Raw genomic sequence first — 25,952 nt, 5'->3', positions numbered from 1 at the left:
TGGCATTTTCTCCTGGAGACCAAGGGAAGCCTGCTTCCCCTCTTTTTCAGACTGTAGCTGTGATTTAATTAAAATACTCCTTTAAACAGTTTCGGTAATTCTTCTGTGTTTCGTCACTGTCATCTCTTCCTTATTTCTCTCTTCTACTTATTGAGCATTTTACGATGTGTAAAACAGCGCCCTCCTAAATGTTACGTGGCGAATGAGGGGTGAAATACGATATTGCACACTGTTGTCCCCAAGGAGGCCAAGCCGAGTTGGCGTCCCTTGGTGAAAAAAAAAAACAAGAGTGATTAACCAATCAGGTGAGGTTACTGTCATGACACTGCTCATCTGTGATTAGCCAGGACTGTGTCAAGGGAAGCCACCCAGTCTTTGGCCTCAAACCAATCAAATTACAGTATCGTCATCATCAAGGCACTGAATGAAATCAGGGAGATTAGCAAGTTTGTGTTGACCTTTTATTAGCAAAATTAGCAAGTGCAGTGATGGAGGGTGGAGATTTAGAGTATTTAGTAAGAAACAATTTTACTAAACTACCTCTATAGCAACAAAATAAAATCTGACGGCAGGCCAACACCTAAATTAGAGCTGCGTACGGAGAGGAAGAAGGTTTTCGGACTTTCAATGGGGAGAATTATGTCCGCACTCAGTGGTTAGCTGGTAGCGCTCAACTTCAGCGGTTATTTTGTCAACTTAGCAAAGATATCCATTGACTCTGTTGTTGTGGAGGACCTCAAGGCCAGCGGGAAATTCTACAACATGGTTATTGACCACTTTGCCACCATGAAAGACAGGAGAATGGCGTTCCTCTTCAAATAGGGTGAGTAAATGCACACTACGCTATTTTATGTGCTTTAGTGGTTACTGATCTGCCTATTTAGCCATGCGTCTTATTTTTAAAGTGGTTATATTTCTTTTGAGTCTTGCTTGCCCCGTTTAAGCTGTATGTGTCACTCCACTGAAGTTATTGTTTATTGTGGTTGTTATTGTGGTTTACATAATATACGTAGACACCTCATTGACTGACGTTTCCTATTGGAACTGACGTTCAGCGTGGCCGCCATCTTGGATGGGTCTCCCATGTGCCCCCAGTGCATTTATTTCTACAGAGGAAGGTGTATGTCCAACTACAATAATCACAACTTTTTACCCGATTTTCACATGGTTTGGTTTGTTACAAATGGCAGAGATGTAGTTATGACACAGGACACTGTCGCACATTAAAAACACGTGCTTTCATGCTGAAATACTTTGTCTTTGTTAAAGAGCACAATATGGCATATTAATAAATGTACAAATTAATTAATTTTATATTTTAATAAAGAAACAGTTTGATTGTTCAATGAATTTCTTCATTTTTGTTTTTGTGCGCTGAGTATATTTAATGTAAAGTTAGGCACAGGCACATGCACGCGTGCGCGCATACACAACTCACACACCAAAAACATTTTCTCATAACATCTCACATAACCTGTTGACATGTGTATGTGTATTATTTTACTCAGTTGTGTTGGTATAAAACTTCACCAAAACAAACTGTCAAAACGAGGAAGTTTTTTTTCTTTTTGGCCAACTCATCGTGTGTCGGCCCACAGTCCACTGCTGCTTTCAAACACACACACGTACACAAACACACACACCTTCTGGCCTGACGTCTAAATTTAAACAACTGTTCACAGCTTTAAGATGACAAAGATTCCACAATAGCCTGGACTGAAACTGCTGATGTTTGTGATATACACTGATTTTAACACATACATATACATACATAAAAAGCGCCCATATATACCTGCTCAGTACATTTTTTTCCTTCTTTTTTTTTAGGCCTGGAAAAGCAAGCTTTAAAATTCCAGGTCATTCCAGCGTCTTGCACTACCCTTTTAAGCTTGCAACTGGAGCTGGGAAGCTAAATAAAATAAATAAATAAATAAATAAAATAGGGGCATAGTTGCTCTATTTACGTTGACTTCATTTGGCTCTGGTGCTAACGGAGACCCACCCATGGGATTACGCTCCAGCACGTAATGAGGCATCCACGTATATTATGTCTATGGCTGCCACCGCTGCGCGTCGCCATGGATACAAAATGTAACGGTACACACATCACTCATGAGAAGCTCTTTTCTTTTCTCGCTGTCTTGTCAGTGCTGTGCCATGTGGCTTCTGTTTTTACAATGTAATCACTTACCATTCAAATGAGTGACATGGCCAAGTGTGTCCACTTTATAATAAAGTCGTGTTTATTTCATGTTAGGATACATTAAAATCTGGAAGCTTTAAATTGTGAACTGTGTAATGTTTCAGAGACTTGTGGTGATGCACAGTATTTTGCACATCTAAAAATACACATACACAATAACTTAACTTGGTGTGTTTTGTGCTGATAATGGCGGTATATGTTCTTTCTTTCTTTCTTTCTTTCTTTCTTTCTTTCTTTCTTTCTTTCTTTCTTTCTTTCTTCTGTACAGGATTTCTTCACTTCAGTTTAGGCTGTGCTGTTTGGGGCAACTGCCCCTCAATGAAGTGGCAAGTGTTTCTCCACGCCGAACCAACGCACACTAATTGTCCATTATATGTCCACCTTGTTTTCATTTTCTGACTTATTTCTATTGCTGGGCTGCACGGTGGAGCAGCAGGTAATGCACGTGCCTCACAGCAAGAAGGTCGCAGGTTCGAATCCCGGGTCGGGCCTTTCTGTGTGAAGTTTGCATGTTCTTCCCGTGCATGCGTGGGTTCTCTCCGGGCACTCCGGCTTCCTCCCACAGACCAAAAACATGCTCATTAGGTTGATTGGTGACTCTAAATTGCCCCTAGGTGTGAGTGTGAGTGTGAATGGTGTGTGTATGTGCCCTGCGATCGGCTGGCGACCGGTCCAGGGTGTATCCTGCCTCTCGCCTATTGACAGCCAAGATAGGCTCCGGCCCCCCTGCGACCCCAAAAGGGATGTGATGTTATAGAGAAATTGTCAAGAGAGTGGACATTTCAGTAATGTTTGAATGTTTTCATTTTCAACATTTTGAGCAAGTTTCTCAGATACATTTTTTTGTTTGTTTTTATGAATCTTTGCAGTTTACTGCAGCAACTCTGAACATTCACTCAGAAAGGACTCTGTAAAAAATACAGCAGAGTGTAAACCACATTTACAGAACCAACTGTAAATTTTACAACTGAAAACTGTTATCATTTACGAAATAACATTTTAAAAATGACACACTGAACTGGTAAATTCAACATCCCAGCCATTTCAGCCAAATTAGCATGACCATGCCCTTATTAAAGCCATTTTTTTCCTGTACAATTTACATGTGGTGGTTGCTTATTTTACATCTAATCTCATTAAATTTCACTGAAAAACTTCAGACACAAGGCATTATTAAACAGTAAAAGCCTCATTATAAGATAGTAATTTTACTGATTTTTTCCTGCTAATTTTAGTAAAAGGTTGTGTTTCATGTAATATAGTATGTAACATTAAAAGCAATGTTTTGTAGTGAAATAAACATCTACATAATATAACTGAATTAAGACTCACAGACACACGGAGACTCACAGGCACACACACAAACGCAAACTCTGACACAACTTCAAACAAAGATTTTCATCTGTAATGTTTACTGTTAAAACTTAAAGAACTAAGCCACCTAAAGAAAACCTTTTGACCACTGATTGACCACTAAATGTGTAGAGAACTATACCCCATGGTATGCAGCAATTAGACCTTTTTAAAAATCAAGTACAATACCAACTCGTCATTTCAGGATTTTATTACTTCAAAGAGTTATGCAAAAATATTTTCACTTTTCAACAGTTGTGTGTATTTTGTTTGTCTCAACTTCAAACTAAGGAATTAAGTGTTCCTTTCCATTTTTCCTCAAAGGAAAACAAACAAACATTTGAAATAATGCCTTGAATATAAAAAAATTCAAGTGCAACCAGACTGTCACAACTATAACATGTCTACTATAACATATAACATATTTTCATCTGTAACATTTACAATAAAAGCTTAATGAACTAAGCAACATGAAGAAACCTTCTTGAATCAGGGTGAGGACTCTGGGGTTCAAGTGTAGACAGGAACTGCCGCTCTTCTCCACTTCGGTGCCCTCTGTGTTAATGGAAGAAAAGCATCTTGGGAAACAGAAGAAAACAGACAAATATGTAATGAATACACTAAGACTCACAGACTCACACAGACATGCACTGACTCACAGACAGACCCACAGATACACACAGGTTCACAAACAGAGGCAGACAGACTCATAGGCACACACACAAACGCAAACTCTGACACAACTTCAAATATTTTCATCTGTAACGTTTATTGTTAAAGCTTAACCCTCTGTTACACCTTGACACATTTATGTGTGTCTCATCCATTTCTGGTGCAAATAGCTTAGAACTGCATCAGGCTGTGGATTTTTTATTTTTAACCCATTGTCAACAACGTAAACAAAAAGTATAGCACTCCCACATCTTCACACAAAAATGTGTGCATTGAAACCCATTCAAACCACTATTTTTGATCCTGCTCTAAAAAAGGCATATACCATGCAATTTATTATTTCTTGGTTTAACTTAAGGCCTAACGCCTCAAAGTTTGTGATTTGAGCGATTTACGTCATTGACCATATATGGCACAGGGGTCAAATAAATGTTTTTTACAATAAAGGGTACTGGCACTATATGCTGCCCCCTCTCTCCCCACACAAGGTCTGAGGTGATAATATTTGTGTGTGTGCATGTGTGTGTGTGTGCGCGTGTCTACTGTGTGCGCGTTGCACTGCTTTAAAATGAGTGAACTCAGGACCTTCCTCAGCACGAATAAGTTCAAATTAACTAAAAATAAACTGAAAGTGTTGATTTTTTTTTGACACTTTGAATATTGAACGGCTTTATTTTGATTAGCATGCAAAGGGAGATAATAATATATAATGTATAATTATAAAAATAATAATTCAAAAAAATCAATCCAAAAAATTGAGGTGCATCATGACAAAAACCTGGCAATTAAAGGGTTAAAAAAAAAAAAAAAATACTATTTGATATGTATGGTTAGGGCAGAAGTTGCTTTACAAAATAAATTTACATTTTTTTTTCGAAATGATAATTTTTTTATAGCTTTAGTTTTCAAGCGCACATTTATGTGCAAAGGTGTGTTAGTGTAAGTTTTTTGAAGGTGTATCAGAGGGTTAAAAGACTAAGCCACCTAAAGAAAACTTTTATCTGTGACTGGGGCATCACCACAAACAATGACTTGTCTACAGCTTCAGCCTAAACATTTTTTGGTTCATTTATTTATATGTACAGCTTTACTGTGGTGCATCTATGTTTGATTGACTTAGGGACCAAAAATTAAACTACTACTAAGACTTACTTGAGTCCATATTCACATGTCCCGCCACTCATGATCTGAAAGGACTTGTGAGGACTCTGGGGTTCACGTGTAGACGGGAGGTGCTGGTCTTCTCTACTTTCGTGCCCTTCTCAGGATTTATGGAGAAAAAGCATCTTGGAAAAACAGGAGGAAAACAGAGACATGTATTAATGATAAAGTAACTTCCAAAACAACAACAATAAAACAGTTCAACAGTTCAATAAAAAGAAAATGTTGGCTGAACAATCCAAAATGACACACCTCTGCAGGAACTCCAGGGTGGATGCCAGTCCAGATGGATAATGGATATTAAAGCTGTAGTAGCTTCCAAACATCATACACAATGATGACACAAAGGAGGGGATGTTCTCCTGAACAATGGTTCTGTCAACACTGAGCACACATTGTGTGGCAGTAAAGCAGGATTGCCCTAAAAAAGGGAAGGAAATCACACACAAACATAAGTGAAACAAATAGTTGTGCTCCTGAAACATTTCCGGGCACAGACAGACTTAAAGGTATACAGAAATGGCTGTTTGTCCTGTCTGTCACGCTGAGTTTCACCATGTGGAAGCACGAGTTTACACAAGTAAGGAAAACGAATTTGATTGGCCATTATCGAGCGGGTGGGATATTCAATCTTTGAGGCGGGACATATAGTGTTTCGAAGGAATTTGATTGGATGTTGTCCAGCTCGGCGTGTGTGTGTGTAGACTGCTCTGTCTGATATCATTGGCTGATGAATCATGCACAGCCCAGCGTATAATCTGTGCGCCTGCACTAGCCAATGTGGAAAAAAAATATCACACTTTCAGCCTGGATTTACTCGAAAATAGAATTTAGCTCAAAGTTTGGTCTATATCGTCTGATAGGTGAGTTATTACACTAATCTTATGACCCATAATGGGCTCAAATTCATTTTTAATTTCTGTATACCTTTAAAGACTCACACAGGTATATTCTCTCTCACACACCCACACCCACAGGATTTATACTGTTCACAATAACAAAAACAAGCAGAATTCATTCAGACATAAAATGAAACACAGCAACAAAAAGTTAACTTACCACACACAATAATGGTAGGAGTTAAGGGGAGCTTGTCCGTCTGGACTTCCCCTGCCAGACAGGTGTCCTCCACATTAGAAAGCATCATCTCTTCCCTTTCGTCAAAATAGGCCATCAGCAGCAGGACCATTTCTTTCACATCTTCAGAGCAGCCGCTCCGCTCAGCACCTCTCAACATTTTCACCTTGGTTGCAGCCTGCAAGAACCTCTTGTTCTTACTCATACAAACTGTACTCATGTAGTTCAGGAGCCGCTTCTGCTTCAGGTCCACATTCTGTATGAAAGTTTCTTTAAGTGCTACTCCTGTGAGCTCTTTGAAGTGCACCCCCATGCCAAGTTCACTGAACCAAGAGGGCCAGCCTTCCAGGAGGTCTTTTATATTTTTCCCCTGGTTGACTTGTTTACGTTGTGTGTAGAATGTTACCTTCAGTAATTGTTTGAACTCCTCCCGATCTGTGTTAGTTTGCCAGGACATCCGCCTTGCTTCTCTTGCTGGCTCTCCAGGGTCTCTCCAAGGGGCAGGAATTTTACATCCCACTTGATGCACCCATATGTGTCCTGGATCGCTGCTCTTTGTTGGGGAGGGACTTCATCTGTGTCAGAATCCTCTGTGCGAATCTTTCTTATTTTTGGTGTTGTAGATCTCTTCACGTTCTCTACTCTATTTTGCAGTTGCTTCACAAGAGAGTTGTAACCTGGGCCTATGACATCCCCCTCTATAATGTCTTGCAAAGATTTTGGATACTTTGCCACCATCTTTTTGGCAATATCTGTTGAGTTTCTCTTACTCACTGAAGCACTTTGTCGCATCATATCAGAAACAACGATGCGGACCATCTCCCTTCTTAGACGAGGGCTCGGTCGTTCTCCCCTCTCTAGAGTCTGAATTAGCTCTTCTGGGAACTTGTCCCATGGAACCTGGTATGTATCCACCCAGTCAACACCAGGGCTTTGGCAGCTGAGTCTGAAGATGAACTTCTGGGTGAGGCAGACTCCAGGGATGGTGGAGGTGCTGGTGAGGGACTAGATCCACTGCTACTTTCAGCAGTTTGGCCTGCAGAAAGACACACACAGACAGAGAGAGAGAGAGACACACACAGACACATTATGAGAATGTTTTTGTTTTTCTATGGGTACTAACTGCATCCAATGTTGGAATACTTACATCTCAACTTCCAAGCAGCAAGCACCTTTCTAGCCTCAAAGCCGTCAACAAAACACTTTCCTCGAGAAACTTGAAATTGTCACTCGTCTCGATGCCAAGGGACTGCAAGGTCTCCTCCAAAATGTCTTTTGATACCTCAGCTAGGTCAGGTAAGACCTCATTGATGGCACTCCGCAAAAATGTTGTCTCCAAGTCTGTCATTTCTGGTACAAGGAGAAAAATAACATGCAATATGAAATGTTTTTGTGTTTTCTCCCCACAAGTGCCCCAAATCATGTTTATCTGGAGAAGATGCTGTGCTTCAGTGGAATCACTTGGTGCCCATTAACAATGTAGGATGTTAAAGGATAACAATCTACCAAATCACTGATTTCAAGACATTGTAACTTCACACAGTCTTTTTTCACGTAGTAGAGATGGTACTCAGGATGATAGTCAGCTTTATGTATATCCATCACGAAATACACCTCCGCATCATTTTTAATTAAAATAATGAGAAGCTCTCCAAACTCCACAGTCTCATCATTTTTTGACACAAGGAAATGCCCGTTTTTATACATTGTTCCTTTGTACTGTATGTCTGTGGAAACACTAGTGTTGTTTTCTGAGAAGCCAAACTCACTCACTGCTTGTTTAATTGTCTCACTGTAAAGGTTGACGTAAAATGTACAGCTGTCTTTGACATGCAGAGGTTGACTGCTTCCTGGCCCCAGTAAGGCAAATATTATTATTAATATAAAAGTTTTTCAGATGCCTGGCACATCTCTTAAAGTAGCTGTGTTTACTTTCAAATCGCATTGTCCACAGTCGTATCAGGGGGCCAAACTTCAAAATTAGTGCCGGATAGTGTCGCAAATAATGATGCTTTGGTTTCAATGTACACTCCGGGAACAAACACTTCCATCCATCCATCCATCCATCCATCCATCCATCCCTCTTATCCGGGGCCGGGTTGCTGGGGGGAGCTCCCTCTCCCCAGACACTTCCCCCAGCTCTTCCGGGGGGATCCCGAGGCGTTCCCAGGCCAGCCAAGTGACATAGTCACCCCAGCGTGTCCTGGGTCTTCCCCGGGGTCTCCTCCCGGTGGGACATGCCTGGAACACCTCCCTAGGGAGGCGTCCAGGGGGCATCCGATAAAGATGCCTGAGCCACCTCAGCTGACTCCTCTCGATGTGGAGGAGCAGCGACTCTACTCTGAGCTCCTCCCGGGTGACAGAGCTCCTCATCCTATCTCTAAGGGAGCGCCCCGCCAGCGTGAGGAGGAAACTCATTTTAGCCGCTTGTATCCGGGACCTCGTTCTTTCGGTCATGACCCAAAATTCATGACCATAGGTGAGGGTAGGAACGTAGATTGACCGGTAAATTGAGAGCTTCGCCTTTCGGCTCAGCTCCTTCTTCACCACCACAGACCGGTACAGCAGACCGCATTACTGCAGCCGCTGCACCGATCCGCCTGTCAATCTCACGCTCCATCCTTCCCTCACTCATGAACAGGATCCCAAGATACTTAAACTCCTCCACTTGAGGCAGGAACTCTCCCCCAACCTGAAGGGAGCAAGCCACCTTTTTCCGGTCGAGAACCATGGCCCTGGACTTGGAGGTGCTGACTCTCATCCCAGCTGCTTCACACTCGGCTGCGAACCGCCCCAGTGCATGCTGAAGGTCCTGGCTCGAGGGAGCCAACAAGACAACATCATCTGCAAAAAGCAGAGGCGAAATCTGGCGGAGACGAAATCACTTCCTTGATTCCAAATATTCCTGGATTATGATGTCAAGATATGCTACCTGTGACACAGAAATCCTTTGTGCACATATCAGATCAACTATATCTTTAAGCTGGAGAGTTAACTGCCACACCTCATCTTCAGGGCTTTGCACTTTGTCACCAATTAAAACAGGCAGCAACCTCAAAAAGTTCCAGTTCTGGATGGCTTGGCCAGAAAGCTTGGACCCCTCATTGACAGTACATGGTTTTGTGAGTGCATCAGACCCTTTGTACTTGAACTGAGTGATTCGCCGATTCAGAAGTATATATGTAAACCACTTCTTTTTCTTGATGAAATATTTCAAGTACAGTGCTACATCATAGGATAACACACCCTCAAATATGTCGTGACCTAAACACAGTGGGAGACCAGGCTGCCAAACATGAAAAGCTTTCAAAGCATTGAACACAGAGTTTACCTTTATGCCTTTGTCGTCCTCCCCGTCTCCAGATGCAATGTCATTGACAGCTGAGTCGTAAGCTTCAGGTGTGCGCTGTGGACCACAGATATTGGGATCATTATTTTCAAACTCAGTTCGTGTGATTTCGCAGTATCTGCAAAAATACTTTGAGCGACTAAAGTTCTCTGTAAACCCGCCAATGCTGTGTGACCCAAGATTATCACCTGCAATGCAATACAGTGCCGCTTTAATGGTTTTATAGTCCACAGAGATTCCATTCTCCTCCAAATCTTTTAAGTCCTCCAACATCTTTGAGAAAAGTTTAGCACATCCAAACTGTTTTAGGTCCTTCTCTCCACACAACAACACAAGAGACATGTGATCAGTATTTGACCGCACATAAGCAGGCAAATTTGCCACAGAAAGATAGACAGCTAGGACTTTGTGTTTTTTCTTAGCAGAGCCAAGAGGATTGGTGATTTCAAAAGCATCCTGGTACAAAATTATCTTTAAGCAACCTGGATTTTCATTGAAGAACTTGTTTGACTCATAGGTTTGTCCATCATGTATGTCACTAAACTCCTGTGAGTCTGTTTCTTTACTCTGTTGGGACACTGTATTCTTCCACAACTCAGATTCTAATAAGGTGTTCAATGTTTGCTTCACCGGAATGTAGTAAGCATATCGCTGTGTCATGTTTTCATCAATCCCTAATGTTAGTTTTTTGGGCTCAAAGTACTTGAACATATTTTTGAATGTCTGAGCTCTTGAATATGTTGTTCTGAGTGGCCCCTGGTGGCAGGCAGAGAATAGATCTGAATCTCTAACACAATCACAGATTTTGGTGATGGCATCATCTGTTAGACTCATGTCATCTTTTAAAAGTGAACAAAGTTTACTTATCGTGAAATCCTGTCCTAACTCATGCACGTTTTGCATCTCCTCAACAATAGTCTGTATTGTTGAAGCAGGGAGAAGGAGCTGCCCTTGCAGTTTTAGATAGAATAAACAAATATTCCTGAGAAAGGTCTCATTGAAATTCTGTGGGATTTCACAGTTTTCACTGGTTGGTGGATCTACTGAGATCTGGGAAGCATCCTTACATAACGTTACAGTGCTAGGAGACTGAGACACTGTTTCCCTGTACATATCACTTATGTTTTCCACAGAACATTCTCTATGTTTGCGTGACATATGAGCAGTGAAGGACGATTTTTTAGTGAACATGTTTTTACAACCAACTACAGGACATGATACAGCTCTTCCCTCAACTACATGCTCTTTCAGATGATGTATGAGTTCTTTTGCTGTATGAAAATGGCACGAGCACAGCGAAATGGCGCATTTTAAATCTGTAACAACGGCTCTACTATGAGGGGGTTCGGGCACATTGTGTAGACGGTAGAAATGAGCTTTAAAAGCGGCATATGTGCAAAATGACCTCTTGCAGTCGACGCCAACACACTGGAAAACACAACGTGGTTCATTTCTATGAACGCAGCAAAGCAGAACATAGCCTCTCAATGTTAGCAGTGTTTTGCTACAAAAATGACATGTAATCATTTTAAGAAATATTGAAAGCACGTGTAAGCTAGCTAATCGTGTCGCTGCACAAGTTCAAGTCTGTTAGCTTACCGCTGCTAGCTTGTTACTGCCCCCTCAACGTCCCTGTTCCCACTTGTCTCCTCGTCGTTTTTCACGTCCCTGCTTCGACTCCTCGTCTCCCCGACTGCTCCTCTTTGCCTCCTGCTCCCGCTTCTCGACACTGCTTCGACTTCTCTTCTCCCCAACTGCTCCCTTTCTTTCCCCAACTGCTCCTCTTTGCCTCCTGCTCCCGCTCCTCGTCATCACTGCTCCGACTCTTCATCTCCTGCTCTCGCTCCACGTTGCTACTCCTCACTCTCCTTGCGTCTGTTCCAGTCTGTTCCAGTCTGTTCCCACAATTCCAGGTGTGTCTGCTCCGTGCCAAGTGCTCCCGCAATAACGTAGCGTCCAATGACAGAAGAGTACACAAACGGTGCTGTTCTGTGATTGGTCCCTGCAGTTTTAAATTCCAACGCGGCGATTGTGTCTTCCCGTAATTTTTTCCCTATGTGCTCGACTAGCAGGCTGCGTATTTAACCACTGAGACATAATCTAAAATAAAAAAAATAAAAATAAAAAAAATTGTGAACTGATTAAAGAAACACACGGAGAGCTTTTTTCTTTTTTCTTTTACATAAAGAGCTGTCAATCTAGATTATAGTTTCAAAAAGAGTTCTTCTAGCCAATGCTGTCTCAGTTTTAAACATGTTTATATTGATTCTCAACTAATCCATGATATCATAGTTACAGTATTTATCTGGAAATCACAACATATTAATTTGTAAAATGTTATACAGTTTATTTCAGTTCTATAAACCAAGCTGTATTGCAATTTTAACTGTATTGTGTTGGTTCAAGTATTACATTTTTTTTTATGTTTATAATAAAGCAACATATAAATTCTACAAGGAAATATCATCCTTGTAACATATACTAACTGTAAAATCAACAATTATTAATTGTTCTGTTTTTCACAATATATTGTTTTAAATTATACATTGATTCATTGTTTTTCTTGTTACAGTTTTTTTTATGTCACGATTTTACAGCATATTAATGTTAATTTCACAGACATTTTTTTTACAGTGTATTATTATTCATGTGTGGGACAGTGTAATTTCAGTTTGTAGTCCCAAGCAAAAGTGTGTTAGAGGATGTAAGGGCTATTTTTTTAACATGTCCCAAGGAAGGTCTTTTTTGATGTCTCGACATCCATTGACACTTATTTTGAAGCAAGGCTGGTTGAAGTTGGTCTTGTTGGTTTAAATAAAGGTCCTTATTGTATTGTCTTTTCAGCTATTTTTTCATGTGTTAATATTGCATTTGTCTAATTCTCATGTAGATTCTTTGTAGATATTATTTTACTTAAAATTTGGAAATCTAGCAATTTCTGTAAACTCAAGTAACTTGGCAATAGAGCATGAGAAAAAATAATGTTGCCCTAACTTGATAAAATAAGTTCAACCAATATCTTTTTTAGTTCTCTTAAGTAATGTTTTCCAGTCCACATTACTTGATGCAGAAAGTTGAGTCAACAAATCACAAGTTGTATCAATTATGTATTCCATGTTGAGCCAACTTGATTCACAGTTGTAGGAACTTGATAAGATAAATTCAACCAACATCTCTTAAAGTTATCTCAAATAATATTTTTAAGTTCAACTTACTTGATACAGGAAGTTGAGTCAACAGATTGTATGTTGCATCAACTCATGTTTTAAAGTGTAAAAAACTTGACACTATAAGTTGACTCAAATTAACTCAGTCAAAGCAACAAGATGACTTGACATAGTTACGTTGGGTGAACTAATCTTTTTTTACAGTGTGAAAAGGAAAAGGAAACTCAGTCTGACTGGTTTAAACGTGTAACAAAACACAATACAGATTTCACTGAGGATGTGAAACAATGGCTCTCTGAAACTGGGAGGCCCTATGTGACAAGATCACCTGTGACCGCAGACCAATGGCTGCTGTTGATACCGAGATTTCTCCCCATACACAGGAGGAGGCACCTGTCGGATTAAAGGAGCAAATTTCCCAAAATGAGGCTGAACCTATTATTCCCCCCTCACAGATAAACATCAAATCATCTGACATACAGGATGAAATACAACCAAGTGGCAGTGTGTCAAATGTTAGAAGCAAAGGAAGTTCTTCTGGTTCAAGGTTATCTAGAGCTTCAAGTACAGCCTCTGCACATATAAAAGCAGAAGCTGAAGTGGCGGCTTTTGTTGTGCGACAAAAAATGCTTCAAAATAAACATGCTTTGGAGGAAAAGGAGGAGAAGCTAAGGAGGAAAAGGAACAACTAGAGCTGGAAGCAGACCTTGCTGCTTCTATGGCCAAAATGAAAATACTTGGAGCCTCTAAGCATTCAACAGTCCAAAGCAACATATCTAAAATATCAGATGGCATGGAGTCTTATTTTTAAAAAGGACAGCAGGACAATAAAACTGTACAAGCTGTTAATACATCTGGACCAATTGGATCAAAACGTAGTGTTACCAATTCACAAACATCAAAACTAATGCCTGTAGATGCAACTGTAACTCCAATTCCAGCACCTATTACTGCTCCCAGGGCAGTCATGGCAAGTGCTAAAATCCAGGGTGAATATGCACATATGACATCACCTGCCTCAAGCAACATTGAACAGAACAACATGTTATCAGTCATGGAAAACAAACTGAGCTCACTGCGTTATTAATTAGACAACAATCTCTCTCTTCCCTGCCAAAGAGGGAGATACAAGTTTTTGATGGTGACCCACTTCAGTATCAAACGTTTATCAAATCATTTGAGCACATGATTGAGAGCAGGAACCAAAATCCCAGAGACTGTCTTTATTACCTTGAACAATATACAAGTGGTCAACCAAGGGAACTAGTAAGGAGTTGCCTGCATATGGCGTCAGACCGAGGGTTCAGTAAAGCTAAGACTTTACTACAGGAGGATTTTGGTAATGAATATAAAATCGCTACAGCCTATCTGGAAAAGGCTCTTTCATGGTCGTCAATAAAATCAGACGACACTAAAGCGCTGCAAGCATACACCCTTTTTCCAAGAGGGTGTTGCAATGCCATGGAGGATGTGAACTATATGCACGAGCTTAACATGTCTGCTAGTCTGCTGGTCATCATAAAGACATTGCCTTACCGGTTGAGGGATAAATGGAGAACTGTGGCCTGTGATTACAAGGAAAAACATGAACAGAGAGCAACTTTTAAAGATTTGGTAGACTTTTTGGAAAGACAAGTGAGGATTGCAACTGACCCAGTGTTTGGCGATATCAAAGATAATCCTACAGTGGGTAAAGATACGAGAAAGTCCAAGCCACAGCCAATCACACGAATTAAAGGCAGCATATTTGCAGCTACAGTAACCACTGCAGAAAGGAAGAACAACAAGGGAGTTAAAGGAAAGGAGAAGTTGCCAGCTGCTATGAGTGGTTTGTTCTGTGAAGGAGGGTATGGTTTAGAGATATGTCCACAGTTCGAAAAGAGGACACACAGTGAGAAAATCCCTTTTCTCAAAGAAAATTCAGTCTGTTTTAATTGTCTCTGTAGAGGACACATCAGCAGGGACTGCAGGAAGCAACTCAACTGCAACATATGTGGTTTAAAGCATCCCAGAATGCTGCATATCCACCAAAGGAAAAAGGAAATGCACGAAGAGGAGGTAAAACCAAAGAAGACAGACAGTGCTGTGGCCTCTGTCCAGACAAGTGGTCTCACTGGGGCCGGTGAAGATACTTGTAAACTCTCAATAGTGCCTGTACGAGTTAAGGCTAAGAAAGGGAATGTAACTGTTCATTGGAACTAATGAATAAGCTTAATCTTCAGTGGCGAAGATCAAGTATTCTACTAAGAACCATGGGTCAGAGGAAGGTAGTTGGAACAAATGTTGTTGCAGGCCTAGAGGTTGCTGGACTGGAAAGCAGCAACTTTTGTGACCTCCCTAGCATATACACTCAGAGGACCATGCCTGTGCACAAAGGAAAGATCCCACATCAAAATGACATCAGTCAGTGGCCTTATTTGAGGGATGTTTATCTGCCTGAAATAGAGTTGTTGATTGGCTCTCATGTCCCTAGGGCTTTGGAGCCACTAGATGTAATCCAGAGTGTTGGAGATGGACCCTATGCCGTCAAAACCCTTCTTGGCTGGACAGTTAATGGACCACTAGGAGGAAAAAATGGTGATGCTCAAGAGCAGTCAGTGAAAAGTGTCAACAGGATATCAGTCGTGAAACTTGATAAGCTGTGGAAGCAGCAGTTCAAGACTGACTTTCCTGAATGTGTCAGGGATGTTCATGAACTCTCAAAAGAAGACCAGCAGTTCCTGGACGCAGTCTCAAGATCTGCTGAGCTAGTTGATGGACATTATTACATTGGATTGCCTTTAAAGGAAAGCAGGATATGTATGCCTGACAATCAAAGTGTTGCTGAACAACGCACACTGAATTTGAAAAGAAGATTTAGAAGAGATCCTTCCTTTCATTCTGAGTACACAAACTATATGTCTGACATGATATCCAAAGGCTATGCAGAGAAAGTAACAGATGATGTCTTGGAGCGTAGTGATTATTGGAAATGGTACCTTCCACACCATGGGGTTTTGCATCCACAAAAGAAAAAACTCAGAGTGGTGTTTGACTGTGGAGCAACATTTCAAGGAGTTTCACTGAATTCTCAGCTTCGACCTGCCAGCCACGTCTTACAGTTGAACCAGCTCTAACAAAAACTCTGTACAATTTATCTTTCTCCTTGGTTTGCTGGGAAATGCCGATTTATGGACTGTCGGGTCCCAGTTCCTTATAAATCTTCACACATTTTATATAGCAGTTGGGGATACATTTCCAGCGCCCCACAGGCATTAAATTTGGCGACGTTGATAGGCCGATTATTCATAATTTTTCCCTCGCAACCATAACCGGATTGGCTATTTAGCTGCAAGTCGTAACTTTGCCAAGAACTCCATGAGACAGTGATACCCTAGTTGTCAGTGGAAATTCACTGTTTAATGAGTGTCAGTTGGTGGAATTGTTGTTTAAATGGTTTAAATTGCATGTAGGCACACACACACACACACACACCCTATTAAGTAAAGCTGACGTTGATTAAAAAAAGCGCAAAAAATGTCTTTCCCCTCCACAGCTGGTGGGGCCAGAGGAAAAGATTCGCAGAAGAAATGTCAAGTCTAAAAAAAGGGATGAATGTGAAGAGGGCTAGCCACATTCATAAACTCAACTCCTGCTTAGCAAAGGATGTTCTAAGAGTTGGGGGCCGACCCTGCAGGGCAGCTATACCTGATAAGATAAAGCATCCTGTCATACTGCCCAAGGATTCTCATATATCTGAGCTTCTCCTTCGTCATGTTCATGAAGAGGTGGGTCACGGAGGTCGCAACCATATGTTATCCATATCCGATTGCGCCAGAAGTTTTGGATTCCTGGTGCCATTGTGTCGATCAGAAGAATTGTGTCCAAATGTGTTGTTTGTCGGCGCATAAATGCTACCCCTGGATGACAACAGATGGCAGATTTGCCATTGGATAGAGTCTGTCCCCTTTACTTATGTTGGTGTTGATTATTTTGGCCCCTTCAGAGTGAAGTGTGGAAGGACTGTTGTGAAGTGCTATGGATGTACATTTACATGTTTGGCTATAAAAGTAATTCACATTGAAGTAGTGTCATCTCTTGACACAGACTCTTTCATCAATGCCCTACGGCGCTTTGTTGCCAGATGTGGTCAAGTGAAAGAACTATGATCTGACAATGGCACCAATTTTGTGGGAGCACAGCACAAATTGAAGGAGGCGATTGAAAGTTGGAATCAAAGTGAGATCCATAATACATTTCTCAAAAAGGGAATCAAATGGACCTTTAATCCCCCTGCTGACTCACATCATGGAGGTGTATGGGAAAGACTTATTAGATCAGTGCGAAAGGTCCTCAGTTCCACCCTCAACGTTCAAAGCCTTGATGAAGAAGGCCTCCACACAGTCTTGTATGAGGTTGAATTTGTCTTCAACAGTCGTCCTATCACCAAGGCTTCTTAGCCTTTTTATTGATAGTAGCAGCTATAGGCTGATCACCGTATTGGCTGGTTATTCTTCTGGGGGTCAGTGCAATTTCTGACTATGGCCTTCTTTCATTGTGTTAAAGGTGATGTTGATGCAGTTGGTGGACATGGTGGTAACACTCAGTGTCCCCATGCAGCCTTTTGTCACCCCCTTCAGGGTGTTGTGAGGTTGATCTTTTGATGCAGTTGATTCTTGTTATGCTTCTGGGTGTAATGTAGTAGGCTCAGTTGTGTGGCCCTTGCTTTGAAAGTGACAACAGGGTCAACCTTCTTGTCTAAAGCATTGGGGAGTTATTTTTGACACAGCTACACAGTACAACTTGAATGCATACACATGGATGAAGTTTGAAAAAATGAAAGGCAGATTTTTCTGGTGTATTCTTGCCCTGCAAGTATGCATGGCTGAAATGTTTGTAGTAATCTCTGGGACACTCACAACATGAACATTTCATTTAGAGGGCTACAGCAGACTCCTCCTTGAACCAACACCTTATCGTGGTGGAGGAGTTTGAGCGCCCGAATGATCCTAGAGGCCATGTTGTCCGGGGCTTAATGCCCCTGGTAGGGTCTCCCAAGGCAAACAGGTTCTAGGTGATGGGTCAGACTAAGAGCGGTTCAAAAGCCCCTTATGAAAGAGAAAAAACCAAGGAAGCGTACATTGCCCAGATTGGCGTCACCAGGGCCCCACCCTGGAGCCAGGCCTGGGGTTGGGGCTCGCTGGCGAGCACCTGGTGGCCCACCGGACCCGGCCGGGCACAGCCCGAAGGAGCGACGTGGGCCCGCCTTCCCGTAGGCCCACCACCCGCAGGAAAGATCAGAAGGGGCCGGTGCTATGTGATATGGGTGGCAGTCGTGGGCGGGGGCCCCGACGACCCAAACCCTGGACAACGACTCTGGCTATGGGGACATGGAATGTCACCTCACTGTGGGGGAAAGAGCCTGAGCTAGTGCGGGAGGTTGAGCGGGAGCGGCTAGAGATAGTCGGGCTCACCTCCACGCACAGTCTGGGCTCTGGAACCCAACTCCTTGAGAGAGGCTGGACTCTCTTCTACTCTGGAGTTGCCCTTTTAAAAAGGGGGACTGGAGGGTGTGTTCCAACTATCGGGGGATCACACTCCTCAGCCTCCCTGGGAAAGTCTATTCCAGGGTACTGGAGAGGAGAATCCGGCCGATAGTCGAACCTCGGATTCAGGAGGAACAATGCGGTTTTCATCCTGGCCGTGGAACACTGGACCAGCTCTATACCCTCAACAGGGTGCTTGAGGGTTCATGGGAGTTAGCCCAAACAGTCCACATGTGTTTTGTGGACTTGGAGAAGACATTCGTGGGAGGTGCTCCGGGAGTATGGGGTTGGAGGCCCTCTGTTGAGGGCTGTACAGTCCCTGTACAACCGGAGCAGGAGCTTGGTCCGCATTGCTGGCAGTAAATTGGACCTGTTCCCGGTGCATGTTGGACTCCGGGAGGGCTGCCCTTTGTCACCGGTTCTGTTCATCATTTTTGTGGACAGAATTTCTAGGCGCAGCCAGGGGCCGGAGGGGGTTCGGTTCGGGAGCCACCAGATTTCTCTGCTTTTTGCAGATGACGAATTTACTGGTCAATCTACGTTCCAACCCTCACCTATGGTCATGAACTTTGGGTCATGACCAAAAGAACGAGGTCCCGGATACAAGCGGCTGAAATGAGTTTCCTCCGCAGGGTGGCGGGGCGCTCCCTTAGAAATAGGGTGAGGAGCTCTGTCACCCGGGAGGAGCTCAGAGTAGAGTCGCTGCTCCTCCACATTGAGAGGAGTCAGCTGAGGTGGCTCGGGCATCTTTATCGGATGCCCCCTGGACGCCTCCCTAGGGAGGTGTTCCAGGCATGTCCCACCGGGAGGAGACCCCGGGGAAGACCCAGGACACGCTGGGGTGACTATGTCACTTGGCTGGCCTGGGAACGCCTCGGGATCCCCCCGGAAGAGCTGGGGAAAGTGTCTGGGGAGAGGGAAGTCTGGGCGTCCCTGCTCAGACTGCTCCCCCCGCGACCCGGCCCTGGATAAGCGGGAGAAATGGATGGATGGATGGATGGATGGATGGATGGATGGATGGATGGATGGATGGCTACAGCAGAAGATAATTCTTCTATTAGGGCTTGATTGAGCTCTCTGTAGTAATTTCTGATACTGGGAGGTTGAGATTGTATAAATTTATGGACAGCTTCGAGCTGGTCTTCCACACAAGTTTAACTTTCTCCTTTTGGGTTGCAAGTCACTTTGATTCTGCTCTAGGTCCTTAATAATCTGTGTTGTGTGCTACAGTTGTCTGCATCAAAATGTTCAATGTCCTCAAGCTTTTTAAGATTATTGACAAGAGTTCCACATATTTGGTTCTTAAAGAATAATGACCACAATATATAATGAGAAGAACATTACACAGATAACCACAATTAAACCTGTCAATGCTCTCAGGTGGACAAACTAGGTGATGGAAACACTGTTGTAAACTACATAAAACATATCTTTGGTATTTCTGTACTGTTACATACAAGGAAATATTCTGGTAGGGATCATTAGTAGTAGTGATTGCCTTTTCCCATTCAACCCCATCAACCTAATCTAGCCACCAGTTGCCTTCAGTAATTTTTCTGCATTTCATCTAATCCTGCTCCTCTACACACACCTGTCCTTCAAGCCACCAGTAAATACACCCACTTTCCACATCATCTTTGTTGTCCTCTTTCAATATTGTTCCAGACAGACATCCTGCTGTGTTTGTATCCCTAATTCTGTTTTCCCTTCCCTCCTTACATGCTACCCATACCTTTTATCTGCTGCCACTCTATAGCCTGCCATCTTGAGTCTGCCCTCTCTTCTTGGTTTTCAAGTTCCCAACAAGAAAGAAGGGAAGGGTTGGCTGTAATGCCTTTGTCTAAATTACAGCAGAGGTCTTAAATAGATAGTGTAAAACAGGCATGGCATGTTTTACATTTTTACTACCCTGACTACCCAGCACTGATGCATGGAAACTTTTTAACGATCGCTCCCAGAATTACAACATCTCAGCTCCTGTACCTTTACAACTTCTGTCTGCATGGCGCAGTCAGTATGTGTTGTGGCCATCGATTCAAATGAAAAAAAAGTGCTCACATTGCTATATCATTCAGACTCCCCCATCAATCATGTTATTTTGTCAAAATGTGAACCAGTAACCTCACTGGTAACTACATCTTACATGAAATCATCTAGCTGCCTAAATATGCTATTCACATATTTCTAAAGAATGGATTTGCAGAAACTATAAAATTTGCTTCAGTGCTTTTGTGCTTACATCTGTTCAACATAAAATGGATATTGGAGGTTTGTACACATTGAGTTCTTAAATGAAAGATGTTTGTTTTTCAGGGCAGAAATGGAAAGAGGATTGTCTAGAAAACATATAATCGAAGGTAAGTAATTTTAGCTACCATTGTTAATAACTATAGAGCTAGCATTTTGTCATGACAACAAAAGTACATTTATTTGTTTGAAAAAGAGCACACCCAAGCTGTTTATAGCATCACGTCACCAAAGATCATCAGCATGTTTTATGTGATAATACAAATATGTAATTATCTTTATGAAACAGGTCTAAGGGCATCGCTAAAGAGACTTCAGCTGGAGTACATAGATGTGGTTTTTGCAAATCGACCAGATCCTAACACACCTATAGAAGGTGGGTATGCTTATCCACCATGAGATCAAAATCTTGTTCCTTTAAATAGTAGATAAATTATACTGAGGCTTATTATCTCAAATTTGCCCTGGCCCAACAAGTCTTAGGACTGTTGACAGTCCATTACATTATAAAATTGTGTAAGACATGAAAAAATGTTTGGATTTCCAAATACACTATAACAACAACAACAACAACAACAACAATAATAATAATAATATTAAGAAACTTTATTGTGCTTTACAATAATCACCACCAAATGAATGCTTCATGTAGAAAAGACAGAATGGACATAAAGACAGGGATGAAAATCTAAATTTATTGAAGTAAAATAAGGTGGTTAATAAAAACCAATTGATAATGACAGTAAAAATCAGACAGAATAAGGATGAAAAGAAATAGAATGCATAACATGAGATGGAAAGAAAACCACTGCATAATAGTAATAAAATATAAGTAAAAATAAATTATGTGGAATGCATAAAATAAGTAAGTAAAATACAACAATTACAGCAACAATTACAGAGTACAGCAATGCATAAGCACACGTTTCAGACATGTGTCAGGATGTCATAGCCAGCCAAGGCCAAAAGTAAAGAGGTAAGTTCTTTATATTTAGCAAGCTGGCTTCCCTAATATGTATAGGTTTTGTGTTCCAGAGCTTTGGGGCTTAATTGACAAAGGCTGCATCCCCACTTCCCCAGTATTCTTTCAGCTGTTGCTGGGCACCTCCAGTAGACCAGGTTTCCACAGTGTCTGGCATTTCACTGGATCAATAATTAGCAAAAGCCACGATTCAATGCAACTATCTGAGTCAGCAGAAACAGTCAGACCTAAATTTATATATTTTGATCAGTATCTGATCTGACCACATCGCACGCGCATTCGGCACACATAATGGTCACTCAACCTGACCGAATGTACACAGGTGAAACAGGGATGTCTGGTGATCTGTGACTCAAATTGCCTGGTGACAAACGTGTATGCCACTTTCCCCAGGTCGGCACATGACTCGCTCATCCTGGCGAATTCTAGCATCCTGGCGAATTCTAGCGTGGGACTAACTTGGCTGGGCAGAGTTAGCTTGTTTTCCGATGCTATGGCTAACGTTACTGGTTGTCCCGGAAGCCACACAGACGCTGCAGGGAGGAGGGGCTTGGAGGCAGTGCATGAGTGCAGAGGGAGGGGGAGTGATGTGGAACTTGTGTTGATTCAAATTTTAGGGCTAAGTCTGATGAGTTTGTCCAGCCTCTTCCTGTCAGCTGTTGCAATGCTGCTCCCCCAGCAGACTACACCATAGAACAAGGCAGAGGCCATAACAGAGTCAGAGAGGGTCTTCAGGAGTGCCCCACCCACCCCAAAAGACCTCAGCCTCCTGAGCAGATCTGTCCTTTTTTATAAAGTGCAGTGGTGTTATGAGTCCAGTCCAGGTACTTATAAGATGTCACCATCTCAATGTCCCTTCCTTGGATGTTCACTGGTGATGGGGGAGAGTACAGCGCCGACGGAAGTCCACAACCAGCTCCTTGGTTTTATCCGCATTGATCAGGAGGTGGTTCTGCTGACACCAATTCAATTCAATTCAATTCAATTCAATTCAATTCAATTCAATTCAATTCAATTCAATTCAATTCAATTCAATTTCATTTGTATAGTGCCAAATCACAACAGAAGTTGTCTCAGGACACTTTCCATATAGAGCTGGTACAGACCAAGCTCTTTTATCTACAGAGAACCAACAATTCCCCCATGAGCAAGCACTTGGCGACAGTGGCGAGGAAAAACTTCCTTTTAACAGGCAGAAACCTCGGGCAGAACCAGACTCTGGGTGGGCGGCCATCTGCCTCGACCGGTTGGGTGAGAGAGGAAGAGGAAGAGCAAGAGAGGGAGAGTGAGACAGACACAGACAGACAGACAGACAGACAGACAGACAAACAGACAGACAGACAGACAGAAATGCAGTCAGAGAGAGAGACAGAGAGACAGACATGCAATCACAGTAACAGTGACAGTGGATGTAATAATAGCAGTAGCAGTTGCAGTGGATGTCAGGCAGGGCCAAGGCAGGAGACGCAGCTGCAATCCACAATCCAGATTCAGCCACTGTGGAACCTGCAAGATGACAAAGCACAGAGACTCCGGGGAAGGAGCTAAGTTAGTAACACGCCGTGGTAGGACATGAAAGTGTGCAGATGGAGAGGGACAGAAGGACAGAGGAGCTCGGTGTATCACCACCAGTCCACAAAATCCTGGATGAGTCCTCTGTATGACCTATCGTCCCCATCTGTGATGAGGCCGGCAATGGCAGAGTCATCAGAGAACTTCTGCAGGTGGCAGGTGGGTGACAGGTGGGAAAAGTCAGCACCGTTCTCTGACGGGGCCCCCACACTGCAGAGGACAGCCCCTGACACACAGTCCCATGTCCTCACATACTGTGGGCGGTTGTAGAGATAGTCCACTATCCAACATGTGCGGTGTTGGTCCACTCCTGAAAGCTCCAGCTTGTTTCTCAGGATGGCTGGCCTGATGGTGTTGAAAGCACTGCTGAGGTCCAGGAAAAGGACCTGAACAGAGCTCCCAGGCAACTCCAGGTGAGACAGGGCTCAATGGAGGAGGAAGATGAGGGCATTGTCCACTCCAATGCCAGGCTGGTACGGGAACTGCAGCGGGTCCATGGACGAGCTCACCAGGGGGCGCAGGTGGGCAAGGACCAGCCGATCCAGGGCTTTCATGAGGTGCGAAGTTAGTGCCACCGGCCTGTAGCAGCAAAGGTCCTTAGGATGTGGGGTCTTTGGCACAGGTACCACGCAGGACGTCTTCCAAAGGCGTGGCACCCTTCCCAGCCTCAGACTCAGGTTGAACAGATGTCCAATGATCCCGCTCAGCTGATCAGAGCAGGTTCTGAGGCCATCTGGTCCTGTAGCCTTCCTGGTCTTTAACCTCCTGGGCTCAATTCTCACCTGGAGAGGTGTGAGGGACAAGATGGAGCAGGGAGGCTGAGTGTCTTGTGAAGTGTTAGTGGTTTTGATTGGTTTTTGATTTATCAGCACTCATAGGCCCATTTCCTTTAGAGTTGCCTCCGGTTTTTCTTTGTAAATATAATTTTCGTTACCTTTAAAATAAATAACTTTGCTTTCACCATTTACAACTGGTTTATGTTGCTTCCCTTTATCCACCACGAGCTAGGGGTTGTAACAACTGCCACATTACCTGAAGGTCAAGGTCTGTGGTCAGGGGCGGACTGGGACCAAAAATCGGCCCTGGCATTTTGGATCAGACCGGCCCACCACATCTGTTAATGCACACCTTTTCGGTCTTTTCAGTCTCTTGAATGTGTATACCAGCTGTGCAGCTCTTTAAAACCATGTACCTTAAGCCATGCAATGAGTTTACAGGAATCAGTGAGAGTGGACACATTAAATACTTCCAAAAGTGTAATTTATTAGAAATTTTAAAAAAGCATACTCCACACCTCCATCACAGTAATGGATCTTTAAGTAGAATTCATTGTATTGGGTATACCTATGTGTTCAAGGGAGGAAGAAATGAGAAAGAGAAAGAATAGAGATGAGAAATAACTAGAATACAAACTAACCTGGCCATAGAACATTAGCCAAAAATATGTTATTGGTGTTTTATCATTATCAGATTAACCAAGGGGTTGGGTTGCTTTACTCATTACAAGTGTTCTGAAAACAGTCCAGCATACTGCAGGTTTTACTGCATGTCCCTATTCAATGTTGCCACCACCACCATTGTCATCTGAGGAAGGCCCAGCCATGGTAAACATATCAGAATTTTTTGCGCATTTGGCAGCATTGGCTTGAAGAGCCAGCTTCTTCTTCTCTCGCAGTTTCTCTGCACCTCCTTTTCATTTTTCAAATTAGGAAAGGATTACAATTTGTCTTTGTGTGTGCTGCTCCTCCTCCTATGGTAGCTGTTTCTGTCTGGGCTCGTGATTTCCCATCTTGTTTTCTGTATTTATTTTAATTTTCCTTAAACTTGAAAGTTTAAATTTTTGGCTGAATTGGACATCTAAGCACATATTTTATGGACAAACGTTTAAAAATTGTGGATGACCCTTGCAACCTCTGATATTTCACGGATACACTCTGCACTGGCCTACTGACAGAAAAAGCCTGCTTCGGCCTACCAACAGAAAAAGCAGGTAGAGCAGCTAAAGCTAATTAGCACCAAGATGCCTCCTTTCTTGGCTGCACGGTGGTGCAGCAGGTAGTGTGCGTGCCTCACAGCAAGAAGGTTGCCGGTTCGGTCCCCGGGTCAGGCGGGGCCTTTCTGTGTGAAGTTTGCATGTTCTTCCCGTGCATGCATGGGTTTTCTCCGGGTAGTCCGGCTTCCTCCCACAGACCAAAAACATGCTCATTAGGTTAACTGATGACTCTAAATTGCCCCTAGGTGTGAGTGTGAATGGTTGTTTGTCTTTACATGTGGCCCTTCACACCAGCCTTCAATCGGCTGGTGACCGGTTCAGGGTGTACCCTGCCTCTCGCCCATTGAAGCTGGGATAGGCTCCAGCCCCCCCCGCAACCCTGAAAGGGATAGAAGATGGATGGATGCCTCCTTTCTCCACAGATGACCTCTACAAACCTCTGCAGCAGGTTGCAGTGTTGGAAACCAAAGTCCAGCGTCTGGAAATAAATGCAGAAGTGAACGGACTTTGTGGAAATGACAGCACTTTGCCACTGACTAAAAACAGCGGACTGGAGAATGCTAACATCCAGCTAATTAGCTCTGATACAGCTCCCTTGAAACTAAAGGGCTGTGTACCGGGTAATAAATCTGCCAGTATTAGTCCTCCCTG

The 25,952-nt window shown here is 42.9% G+C and overlaps 2 protein-coding genes across 4 annotated transcripts in view; one reads left to right on the top strand and one right to left on the bottom strand.

Annotated features, from left to right (window-relative positions):
- LOC139334832 (voltage-gated potassium channel subunit beta-2-like) overlaps positions 1–25,952 on the top strand; it is a 175,270-nt gene that overhangs the window by 133,691 nt on the left and 15,627 nt on the right. The window contains exons 7-9 of one of the 2 annotated variants that reach the window (XM_070968029.1): positions 20,821–20,864; positions 21,044–21,134; positions 23,830–23,872. In XM_070968029.1, the coding sequence (XP_070824130.1) occupies positions 20,821–20,864; positions 21,044–21,134; positions 23,830–23,872 (178 nt within the window). The remainder of the gene's footprint in view (positions 1–20,820; positions 20,865–21,043; positions 21,135–23,829; positions 23,873–25,952) is intronic. The other variant, XM_070968028.1, reaches the window with a different exon arrangement.
- LOC139334593 (uncharacterized) lies at positions 3,751–11,422 on the bottom strand. 2 transcript variants are annotated; one of them, XM_070967568.1, is made up of 6 exons: positions 9,798–11,422; positions 7,614–7,816; positions 6,449–7,502; positions 5,642–5,810; positions 5,381–5,514; positions 3,751–4,134 (listed from the first exon to the last, which is right to left on the bottom strand). In XM_070967568.1, the coding sequence occupies exons 3-5, from the start codon at positions 6,921–6,923 to the stop codon at positions 5,409–5,411; spliced, it is 750 nt and encodes a 249-aa protein (XP_070823669.1). In that variant the 5' UTR covers positions 6,924–7,502; positions 7,614–7,816; positions 9,798–11,422; the 3' UTR covers positions 3,751–4,134; positions 5,381–5,408. The 2 variants fall into 2 exon arrangements, with proteins under 2 accessions (XP_070823669.1, XP_070823670.1); XM_070967569.1 differs by lacking the exon at positions 9,798–11,422 and having other exon boundaries at positions 7,614–8,415.

Source organism: Chaetodon trifascialis, chromosome 8 (genome assembly GCF_039877785.1).
Source record: "Chaetodon trifascialis isolate fChaTrf1 chromosome 8, fChaTrf1.hap1, whole genome shotgun sequence".
Taxonomy (NCBI): domain Eukaryota; kingdom Metazoa; phylum Chordata; class Actinopteri; order Chaetodontiformes; family Chaetodontidae; genus Chaetodon; species Chaetodon trifascialis.
This window is presented reverse-complemented; position numbering and strand designations above follow the sequence as displayed.

Bases quoted from the DNA above. Each gene is read 5' to 3' on its own strand.
- LOC139334593 (XM_070967568.1), bottom strand. From the start codon at position 6,923: ATGTCCTGGCAAACTAACACAGATCGGGAGGAGTTCAAACAATTACTG. The intron at 5,811-6,448 runs GTAAGTTAACTT...TCCCTTTTTTAG, and splicing joins TCCTACCATTATTGTGTGTG to GGCAATCCTGCTTTACTGCC. The intron at 5,515-5,641 runs GTGTGTCATTTT...TGTTTTTCCAAG, and splicing joins ACCCTGGAGTTCCTGCAGAG to ATGCTTTTTCTCCATAAATC.